General features: G+C 44.7%; 1 protein-coding gene across 1 annotated transcript; it reads right to left on the reverse strand.

The window, feature by feature from the left end:
• Positions 1-2,106: 2,106 nt before the first annotated feature.
• Positions 2,107-4,009, reverse strand: LOC124672185 (uncharacterized protein At3g27210-like). Its single transcript, XM_047208459.1, has 3 exons — positions 3,841-4,009; positions 2,541-2,624; positions 2,107-2,450 (listed from the first exon to the last, which is right to left on the reverse strand). The coding sequence occupies exons 1-3, from the start codon at positions 4,007-4,009 to the stop codon at positions 2,107-2,109; spliced, it is 597 nt and encodes a 198-aa protein (XP_047064415.1).
• Between the last annotated feature and the right edge of the window lie 7,529 nt (positions 4,010-11,538).

The raw sequence follows: 11,538 nt of genomic DNA on the forward strand, positions 1-11,538 counted from the left end.
GGGAACGCTGTTCGCGTGCCCGATGAAATTACACAAAAATATAGAGAAAGAAAAAAGAAGTGAGTATATTTCGAGTTATACAAATAACTCTACATATATTCCCATAGGGAGGCAAAGTAAGTCATCAAATGTGACTCAATAAAATGTGTTATTCCAACAGCCGAAAAGCACTCAACAATATATTCTCAGAGCGCTAAAAGTCGCGAATAATCTCTGAATGCCGCAAAACTTTGCGAAGGTAAGACCCCAGATCCGTTCTGAGCGGCGTGGCACCGTCTCTGACGGCGGTTTGCTACTTTTTTCCGTATCAACAGATACGAAGAAAAATCCTAACGGACGCATGTCGAAGTTTACACCAGTATCCCAAGATCATGTCCAGGGACGTGATCGTGAAGTAGGTTTTTGCGGATTGCCACTAGAGCAGTTAACTAGTACCTGATCCGTCAGATGAACTAGCCCCAACTACCATTATCCCTGTACAATATAGTATTTGCGTATCCAAAAGATATGCGATAAATTCGGCAAGATTATTGAATGATTAAAGTTGGAGATTTTTCCTAATTCTTCGATTCAATTAAAATCTCGAGGACTACTGACATAGGAATCCCCAATGGGCCTGCCGAAGATGGTACCCGGGGTTTACTGAAGGCCCACAAGTCGAAGGATACAAAGATCGGAAGCCCAATTGGTTTTAAGGAAAGTTAGAGTTGTATTAGGAAATATAGAAACTTGTAATTTCACGGGACGGGTTAGAGACCCTCCCGGACTCTGTAACTTGTGTATTACGAATCCCTCGGCTCCACCTCCAATATAAGGGGGAGTCGAGGGGGATTCGGGCATTTTTTCGGTCAAGTCTATGTACCTTGATTGGATGAATGGCCATACTATTTATCTTCGCAGGTATCTATGGAAATTAAAGATTCCTTTAAAAATTAAAATGTTTATGTGGTTTCTTAGTAATAAAGTGCTCTTAACTAAGGATAATTTAGCTAAACGGAAGTGGAAAGGATGCCAAAATTGTTGTTTCTGTGATTCCATGGAAACTGTTAATCATTTGTTTCTTGATTGTCCTTTTGCGAAGTTAATTTGGTGTATGATGTACCTTACTTACAACATTTCCCCACCAGCTAATATCACTAATATGTTCGGTACATGGCTGAATGGGGTGAGGAAAGAGGACAAACAGAAAATTAGAATGGGTGTTTCAGCTCTATGTTGGGCTATTTGGAGAACTAGAAATGATATTATCTTTAACAAACAAAGTGGAACTAATTTTTTGCAGGTTATCCGGCGAGCTGCCCGTTCAATTCAACAATGGGTTTTACTCCTCCCAGTGGAGCAGCGGGAGGATATGGTTATTGGATGCAACCGGATGCTAGTGGTTGCTCAGGACTTCTTTTTCCATGCTACTGGGTGGCGGCATCTTAATAGAATAGAAAATACATAGCTTTTTTGTTTGCCATATTTTCAGTTGGTTGATTCTTGTATCGACCTTAGCTCTTCCGTGGTTGTAATAAGTGATGATGAATTGGTTGTGACTTGATACTTTGTTTTAATAAAGCAAGCTGTGTGCATCTATTGATGCAGAGGCTGGGGCTATGCTCCTTTATCGAAAAAAAACATAGGGATATGCCAGCAGCAACGGGAGGCAGATCAGCAGCAAAAACATAGGGATTTGTGCAGTCCCTAGTTTATCTCAACATTATGTCACCTAATTAGAGCAAAAATGTAACTTTATTTAAAAGTAAAATCAAGGATATTACGTGAGCTGGCCTGAGAAATCATGGAGAAAAATGGACCCAGAAACCCTTTCTTTAACAAAAAATAAATAACTGGACATGGCAACAAATTCTAAGTAGATGGTCCAGCAGATATATTTAGATCTTGACGAAATCAATGGTGACAAAACAAAAATGTATTAATGTATATGTTACCATGCATTATATGTGTCCCACTATTGTCGCCACTACTAAAGAGGCCACTCCAGATTGTTCTTTTTTAGGGCTAGTTCTTGCGGCGTTTTACCGAAAGAAAGGTATATACATGTACCCTCTCTGTTGCAATAATATTTTTCAAGAAATCAAAATCCAATAACTAAGAACTAACTCACAAATCCTTGTGCTCTTTTTTCTTCTTCCAGCAGCTCTTGAAACTAAGCTTCCAAACAGAGCAAGGGAAGCAACCTGTCTTGGTTGGCTTCTTTGCCTTCTCTACTTTACCAGAAGGATTCAGATGTTCTTCAGCATGAACAGTGCCGTTCCCCGTCTCGCTACCAGCATCGGTAGCGCCATCTTGCTCGTCATCATACTGCTGCTTTTCCTGGAGAAGCTCAAGGAGCCTCTGTTTCTTGTCCGTCAGTGAAGGCTTTGGTGTGTCCACAGATAACCGCGGTGCGAATGTTTGCATCTGGTGATCTGGGGTACTAATACTACCTCTTGCAGGAGTGAAGTCTTCAGGATCCAAATAAATAGAGATGTTAAGCCTTGAAAATTTGAGTCCAATGATACCAAACGAAACAAGAAAAAAATGTCATGTTTTACCTCCCCTCACGCTTTGGAAATCATCTTCGCTATCAGAGTCTAACCACGGCCTTGCCTCGAAGAATGACTCATCTCTGCTTCCTCCTGGCATAATCAAACACCAGCGAATGGATCAGTGGCTGATGTTACAAAACTTGCACTGAAATTTATCTTGTGCAGTTTAATTTCCTTTGCCATTTATGCAATTGCTAAAGTAAAGGTCCATTTCAGTTGAAGCACACAAGCAGTGCTGTCTTGGTTTTCAGGGAAACTTCAGTTAGTGGCGACCACAAGAAACTGCAGTTGCACAGTCAATAGGCAATAACAGCGAGCCATCAGATTTCCGAAGAAAACGGCTTAACTTTTTTCCTCTTCTGTCCTGTTTTTCGGACTTGTGGTCAGAAAAGGTGAAAGACATGAGGTTTATTCATATTCCGAAGAAAACAGTGTATTTATGAACAGCTTTCCACAACATTTATTATAGAAAAAAGTGGTGATTGTGGAACTTCCTTTGACTATGCGATGCCTTGCCTAGCCTTTAGGGAGTATATACTAGTTTGACGTTAGTAGTATGTTGTATGTATAGTTGAGGAGGTCAGCCTGAAGTCTTGTTTCAGTATATAAAAGGGTATATAAGCAGACAAATTGACTCGAAATGGAAATTCGCTGCGACGAAAAGCAAAATTCATCTGCCCTGTCCTGTTGAGTAAATTATAAGTAGTACCTCACCGTCACCGACAAGAAAGTAGGTGGTGATGAGAAAAGAAAATACTGAACATGACAGAATTCGTGGGAAAGCCATAATCCCTGATACTGTTGAGTGAGTCTCCGGCCCATCACATCGCATTCAGAGGTATGTTGCCTAGCTACCGCATGGTAGGTGCAATGCAACCGGCAGGTGCCTGGGACGAATAAGTCTGGGGCGGGTACGTAGTACTGAGGTGCATTGGTTTCCCTGATCATGCTAATGGAACGCCAGGCGAGACAAGAACCGACGGCGGTTATGATAAATTAATCCTCCACTAAACGCAAACCCATGAAACCTCGCCCATCCCTTTGTGGTGGGATAACATAGTTAATTTCCTTGGAGCAAACAATCAATCGTCCCTCCCACTAACAACATCTTTCGTATGATTCATATCGATCGAAGAGTTCACGGAAGGGAAAGAAGGGAAAATCTCAACAACAGTTAATCAGACCACTACAGATTTTACTGATTGAATTGCTAGCATGTTATTAAAAGTAAAGAAAAGGCAAGAACAGGCAATAGTAACTGAAAACAAGAAAGCAGTAGTGCAGAAAACGTGAGCGCCCAACGTACCATTCTCTGTGCCATAGCGATCTGGGCTAGCGACGATCAACGCCCCGCCGCCGCTGCCCGCGGTCCCGATACCCGCCAGCACGGCGGCCGTGGAAGAAGCGGTCCTGTTGCTGCCGTCTGCCGCCGGCGCCGCCGCAGAGGCAGGCTTCTTCCGGATCCTGAACCGCATGTCGCCGCCGTCTCGTCCTCTGGCGGCGGTTTCCTAATGGCGCGCGCGAGAGAGACAGTTTCAGGATAAGCCCAAGTGAAGCAAGTAGATTGCTCCGAGCATTGGAAGACGGGAGACGGCGAGGAAGAGATTGGGACGAAGGTGGAGGGGCGGGTCGGGGGGAAGTTGTGGGAGATTTGGCGCTGGGGACGGACGCGTTGTCTTGTCCCGCGCCGCGTGCGAGGAGGAAGGGAAGGGTCGTGCCGGCCGTGTGTAGCGCGTGTGCGGGAGGGCGGGAGTACTGGGCTGGACGTGGGGGCTCACGCCGATTTGGCAATGGATTATTGCCCTGGATTCGAACAGGATTTTGCGACAGCTGGGTGTCGTACACAGATACTGTATATATATGGAAACATGGGGTAATGACAGTACGATACTAACAACCGAATGCTAATCAATCTTTTTAAAAGCTTTCCTCCTTTCTATCCACGCGGGGATAAATGCCGGCCAAGTATATTGTCGACGCGCGCTGCACTGGCTAATTAGCACTAGTAGATGTGTACGATCGACTCGATGCTTGCGTGACGCCCCGTCCCGATCATTTGTGTGTGTGCGTTAGGTGATGCTCCCCACACACCTGGTGTGCTTTTAGTTGGTTTCAGTTTTTTCTTATTCGGATGTATGCAAGTCCATTTGATTGTCTAGAATTATCATCATGCGCGCATGCATCATCAGTGATGGAGGAAGTGGCCATGACACGTCTATAACTGCCCCTGCACCAGCCTCGATTAAGAAAAATGTCGCAATCACGGCATGCAATAGAGAAAAAAGATATATCAAACCACAGCAGTAAAAAAAACTATAACTGTAATGAGAGCTTCACCACCAACACCTTCCAATACTTTTCTACTTACGATTTTCCTTTTAGCAAAAATGAAGCACACGGTACATTACGATTGGAAAGTACTTATCTCCTCAAGACGGGTTTGAATGTGTATCTGAACAAAATAAACCTAGTCTAAGCCCAAACGGTGCCCAAATCGAATTAGTGTGACTAGGCCTACAGTTACAAATATTGAGAATAGTCAGGATTGGACCTACAGTATGCCCTTGGGCCACTTAGGGGTGTTTGGTCGGGTTGTGGCTTTCAAATAAGCAGTTGTCGGATGTGGGCTATGGCAGACTTGCTGTTCAGGAAAGCTATTGTGAGCAGTGAAACCGTTTGGCAAACTGGTTGTTGGCTCAGTTGTTTGTGGTGAAAAGTCTAGAATATCCTTCGGATGTTGAGAGCTAGTTTATATGTTGCTTCACCTAATGTATCTGTATTTCGCTGGATTTTGAGCTATTCTACTGCGCAAATCATCCTAAGACCTGTCATACATGTTTCTTGAGTAATTGCTTTGTGTGGCATACCTACATTACAAGTGCGTAATATATTACAGGCACACTACCCAAATATAGTAGGTGTTCTTACATTACAAATTTATCATATATTAGAGGCGTACTCCCAAAATTTGTGCCTAGCAGAAGGTTTATTTGTGCCTGGTAAGCAGGATTAATTCATATATGCTTGCACATGGTTTTAAGATATCATAACATGATAGTTGCGTTTACATTAAGTGTGTTGATGGATCACATATGTACTTATTGTTATATGTTGATGATATGATGATTGATACTAGAGAAACAAAGAGATCACTACTTTAAAATTACAGTGAAGTAGTGAGTTTCATATGAAGGGTCTTAGAGTTGCTATGAAAGTACTACATATAGAAATTACAAGAGACGGAAAATTTGTTTGTTATTTTTTAATCAGCAAAATTACATTAAGAAATTTCTTCAATATTTTAATATTCATGATGTGCAAAGTCTGTTATTACACATATTGCTCCTCACTTCAAGTTTTCAGCATTGCAATGTTCTAGTACTAATGAAGATTTTGAGTACATTTCATGCGTTACATATTCTAGTGATGTTGGTTCCTTGATGTGTGCATGGTTTTTTTCTCGTCCTGATTTTTCATATGCTATGAGTTTGGTCAGTCGATACATTGATAATCCTAGTAAATAACATTGTAAAGTTATTCGGTGTATTTTTAGGTATCTTTGTGGCACGTCTAAAGCTTGCTTAAAGTTTGACAAAACCGATGAGGGACTCGCTAGCTACGTGGATTCAGATTTTGCTGCTGACTTGGATAAGAGAAGGTCCCTCACATATTATGTGTCACTGGCGGTGGATGTGGTGCGAGTTGGAAGGCTACGCTACAACATGGTTATTTGTCAGGTTTGCAAAGAATCTATTTGGTTGAAAGGTTTGTATGTTGAGCTTTGTGTAGATAGATCTTGCATTACTTAAGGATCAAATGTTGCATGTGAGAACGAAACACATTGACGTCAAGTATCGTTGTATTCGCGACATTGTTGCTCAATATAAACTGAAGGTAGCAACATAAGTATTCATGATAATCATGATATGATAAAAAAAAAAAAGCTAGCTCATGCTGCCAAGTTTGAGCTTTGCTCGAACTTGGTTTGTAATTGTTTAGCCCTAGTGGTTGTCTGGCACCAACTGTGTTTTCTCTATTGTTTAAAAGATTATTGTTGTTCATGCTACAAGATTAAATTTATCTCGAGGTAGAGTTTGTTATGTTGCGATACAAATTCATAAAAAGGCTAATTTCTGACGAGCAGAGCGAGATCTGTCGCCAGGAGGCTTGGACCAAGATGAGTGAATTGTTAGTTCCGTTTACATATACATTTTGTAAACCGCCCGGTAAGGTGGATCGCTTGATCGAAAACCCACGATGTTCGTAAAAAGGTATCTCCGCTCAGGAAGGTCCATCATCAAAAAACGTCGCCCTCGCTCTATGGCGTAGACATGAAGGCCACTTTGCACAAATTTACACGCACTTATAGGTATTCATAAAATAAATTTTGAATTTTTTGGAAACTCCATATGTAACATTTCATAAAAACAAAATCAAAACAGAGCAAGAGTGAGCAGGGGAGCCACAAATCCGTGCCCGAAAATAGCTGCAAAATTCAATATAGATAAATTATACAGTATATACTTGTTCGTGGGCACATTTCTACATCCAAATTAGTACAACAGATATTTTGAGCAATGTGGTAAGCATCATGTACTAACCCCTTATTAAAGGAAGTACTCAAGCTACTCCCTTATCCGCCGCATTCTTGACCGCCTCCTACCTCTTCGAGTAAATGACAAAAAACTACCACAATTGAGCCAGACGTGTCACAAAACTATCAAATGTGTCCATTTTTTCATATGACTACCACTATTGGGGTAGGTTCGTGATGAAGAGCACTGATTTTCCAATTTACACATCTTAATCCAGTTTCTGATAGCTGAGACCCACTGCAGGTCCCACATGACAAAAAACAAATGAATCGTTTCCGTTAATTTTACAGAAGACCCCCTATCCCCTTTCCCAAAAGCTATCAGGTCCCAAGTCAACGTCTTCCATCGATCTCACGTTGCCCATCTGGCCAGCCCACCGCCAGCCCGTCGCGCCAGCCCTGCCGCCGGCCACGATGTCTTCCTCTTTGCCCCTGGCGGCCGCCGGCGTGGCGGCCCTCGCCAAGAACGTCTCCCTTCCCCCGCCGGCGCCCGCGGGGGACAACTGGGTCCACCAACTCCCGCCACTCGACATGGCCGGCTGGGGGGAACCGCATGCCGCCGCGATGCAGGACCATGGCCAGCCCCCGCCGCCGCCCTCGCAGCAGGACAGCTCCTTCCTCCGCTGGACGGGGGACGACGACGTACGGCCACCCGGATCTTGACCTCGACTGCGTCATGCTCCCCCGCCACCCGCCGCCGCCGCCGATGATGATGGGCCTAGGCCACGGCCTCCTGTTCAAGCTGGCCGGCGAGGACGCCAAGCACGCCGCCGCGCCTTTCCGTCCCCACCTGCACCAGCAGCACACCCACGCCGCGTTCCATGGCGCCTTCCCCTCTTTCGACGCGCACCCGACCAAGCGGTAGCAGCACCACCGGATGGACGGCGCATCGTCATCGAAGCTGCCCCCTTTCGCCGGCCCCAGCCCGGGCGTGGGAGGGTTCACCGCATCCGCCCTCAAGCCCTAGGCGGAGGCGCCAGGCCTGGGTGACGACGGTGGGCACGGCTGCAAGCGCGGCGGGCAGGCAGCAGGCAACCTATCATGCACATTTGAGAAATTTTATTTTCTATCTATTTTTTATTTTTTATGTGGGAAATTGGATCTGTGTGTGACACAAAATATGTACTAAGGTTATATTTGCAAATTGAAACTAGCAGTTAGGTTTTCTTTTGCCACGTAGTCCTGATAGGTGGGCCCGAATAGTCATAAAACGGTTTAACATGGCTAAATAATGAAATCAGTGTTCGTCACGGACCTGCTCCAATAGTGGTAGTCATGTGATAAAACAGACACATTTGGTAGTTTCGTGACACGTCTGACTCAATTGTTGTAGTTTTAATTTTATCATTTACTCTACCTCTTCGGGTCATCCAAAGCTTTCTTAAGAACCTGCTACAGTGAAGAGGTTTTCCACTGGACGGTCGCTGCATTCCTTTCGAGCCATATTTTAGTGATGCCCGCCACCGCAATTGCCGGTGCATACCACTGCAGCCAGTACCTGTGTTACATCCCACTTCAGCCAGTAGAGAACGGTGTGACACATGGGCAACAAACCGCACAGGACAATGTCTCACCCTCGTTCTAAGTGTCTACTTCCCGATGCCTCCTAATCTTAAAAGCAACGTTTCTTCTTTGTACATGAGGCAATATGTAATTCAGCTGTTTGCATGTAGAGTAGCTAACTTGCTTGCATAACTCTTTATATTTCTTGTTTGGATAGGGGAGAAAGCTTGTGAGCGAAGCATATATGAAGAACCGTCGTGATAAAGGAAAAAGATACTAGCACATTTGGAGACAGGCGCTGAAGCTGGTGGTTGATACATTTTATATGCTAGTGCAGCTAGTTCATATTAAATATGCAACTTGATACTAGAGACTGGTCGCTACATAAGGTTGTTGAAAACCTTTACCTCAAATCTACCATAGCTACACAGGGTACATATGGTTGCATTGTCAGCTTATCTATAACCTTTATAGCCAATTTCTATAATATTAGATAGTTATAAAGACACAGAGGTGACATATTAGAAGGATCAAAACTTATTATATTGATTATGTAAATTAATCTATCCCAATGTATAAGCATATTTTCGCAGCAACGCGCGGGCATGTTTTGCTAGTTTTACTAATTTATGGCCTACGCCTACGAGCACACGCTACATAGATGGCTCTAAATCTAGAACTTAACCCCCGCCCCCCTAGCTCCATATATGGTTCAACTTTTTTTATCTGCAGAGTTGCTCCAGCTTTTGGTATAAATACGTGGAGTTGATTTTGTGGAACAGGAAAACACGGAGGGGCTATTTATTTACGTTTCACTACCACCGGTAAGTGACCAAAACGTTACTGACGTCTTATCTTTCTCCCCCTCCTCTCCCGGGCATGTTTCCCAACGCCCACTCTTTCCCCGATTTGCCAATGCTCCCGGACGTAATGGATAACACCTCCTTTTGTTTTCCAACGCATCCTCACCCAGGACCAAGTTGGTTGAGACGGCCACAACAAGCTTTTGGTGGCAGCGGCCGCAGTTACAACTCCATTTGCGCGACAGCAAGAACGAATCGGACAATTTTGACTCCAGTGGAAGGTATGTTGACTCGTTCGCCAGCGACCTCGATTTGGTGGCGGCAGGCGTGAATCGCGTTGCGGTGAAATAAAATCGGGGAAGAGTTTGGGCATTGGGAAACATGCTCGAGAGAGGAGGGGGAGAAAGATAAGAAGTGCGTAATGGTTTTGTCACTTATCGGTGGCTTCCGCGGAACCAACTCTACATATTTGTACCATCCACAGATCAAAAAAAAAGCTGAAGCAGCTCCAACATTTCAGAACCACGAAGCTAAGGGGGACACCGAAGCACTCCTCATTGTGCTTGCTCTGCGTTTTTTTTTTTCTTTTTTGAGATTTCTTGCTCTGCGTCTTGGTAGAGCCCATCAACTCACACCGAGGCAAAGGAAGCTTTGGTAATAAACACACGGTTGTTACGCTTCTTCCATAAGCGCCACCAAGAGCAGATGATGGCCGAGATGATTCTGGTGGCGGTGTGTTTATTTGCCCGTTGAGTGATCTCCCACCACTAGGACTCGAGAATGATCTCATTGCAAGCAGTCTAGCCGTGATCGCGAAGCGCTAAAACATAGCACACCACACATTCCTGACGAAGGAACAATGGGCAAGCATGTGCATGGCAGTTGGGAAGTGCGCCTAGCTCAACTGGTTGGGGGAGTGGATGTACAAACTCAGCACCTGAGTTCAAATTCTCACGGACGCGAATTTAGGTTTCTATTTATACTTGAGATCCAGGCTGGTCCTGGTACTGATGCAATCTATTTTGAGGACTATGCTTTAATCCTAGCCAAGATTAAAAATCTTAGTACTCATGCCAAATGGTTGTGTGCATCCCTGGTTGGTGCAGAAGCCGGGAAGTGAAATTCTCCCAATTTTTATTCGTTCGTCCTACCGGATCTTCGTTGTGACGGGCGGCGAGGATGACCGTCTGCGTGGGGGCTCGTCCTGGATAAAGGCGGCGGTCCTAGGGTTTCTCACGCGCCAAGATAAAGACCTTCTGGATGTCGGTCCTCTTTCATCTAGCCGGAGTGATGAGTTCCGGAAGGCTCCGTTGGTGAATGGATCAGTTCATCTTTTGCCTGGAGTTTGCGGGATCGGGTGGTATTCGGTCGCGCGCACCCATGCTTTTATTTCGACCGCTGGAGGGAGCGGCGTGAAGCTCTGTTTTGTGTTGACATCAAGTGACTTTTTTGGTCAATGGTGAAGTCAGAAGAAGAGAATATCATGAAGACCGGATTGGAGGACTAGATAAGGGAGGTTCAAGTCTTCACGATGTTGAGAGGCTTGCTTGGTGTTCCGGCCTTTACAGCAGTGGTATGATAGTGGGGGCAGCAGCACAGGTAAAGTTCAGAGTACTACCTTTCAGGGTGAAAATCCAAGGTTTGGCCTTAACTGGTTGTGCCTGGCAATGACCTTGTTGGAGGCATTGTTTTGAGAGCGGGGACTATCTTCGGGATGAAAACCTAAGATCTTTGATCGGGCGATGATGGCGGTGGTGCACTGTTTCCTTTTTGGAGGCATCAACTGGGTGTAGTTGGTATCTTTTGATGTTAATATATTCCCTTTATCGAAAAATGTGCATGGCACTCTCTTTATGAATATGGCACACGGGGCAGATGGGATTGTTGGGAATTCCTTTTTTATGCAGCAAACCAGTTGTGAAACATCAAGCCTGAATCGCCAACCAGGCAAAGATCTAGCATTTAGGTGGAATTTTCGTCGGCCAATTTCTCCCGAGGGCGTTGGATTGCTTCAAGCCGATGAACTGAAAGTGGTACATGGAGTTGGCAGAGTAGCACCCATCCGAGCTCTGAGGTTCAACGCCAGCTAACAGAGTCGGGGGCG

Source organism: Lolium rigidum, chromosome 7, assembly GCF_022539505.1.
Source record: "Lolium rigidum isolate FL_2022 chromosome 7, APGP_CSIRO_Lrig_0.1, whole genome shotgun sequence".
In the NCBI taxonomy this organism is placed as follows: Eukaryota; Viridiplantae; Streptophyta; class Magnoliopsida; order Poales; family Poaceae; genus Lolium; species Lolium rigidum.

Excerpts from the sequence above, each read along its gene's own strand:
- LOC124672185 (XM_047208459.1), bottom strand. The coding sequence starts at position 4,009 with ATGCGGTTCAGGATCCGGAAGAAGCCTGCCTCTGCGGCGGCGCCGGCG. Across the intron at positions 2,625-3,840 it reads TCGCTATGGCACAGAGAATG|GAGGAAGCAGAGATGAGTCA; the intron begins GTACGTTGGGCG and ends TGATTATGCCAG. Across the intron at positions 2,451-2,540 it reads TTTCCAAAGCGTGAGGGGAG|ACTTCACTCCTGCAAGAGGT; the intron begins GTAAAACATGAC and ends TGGATCCTGAAG.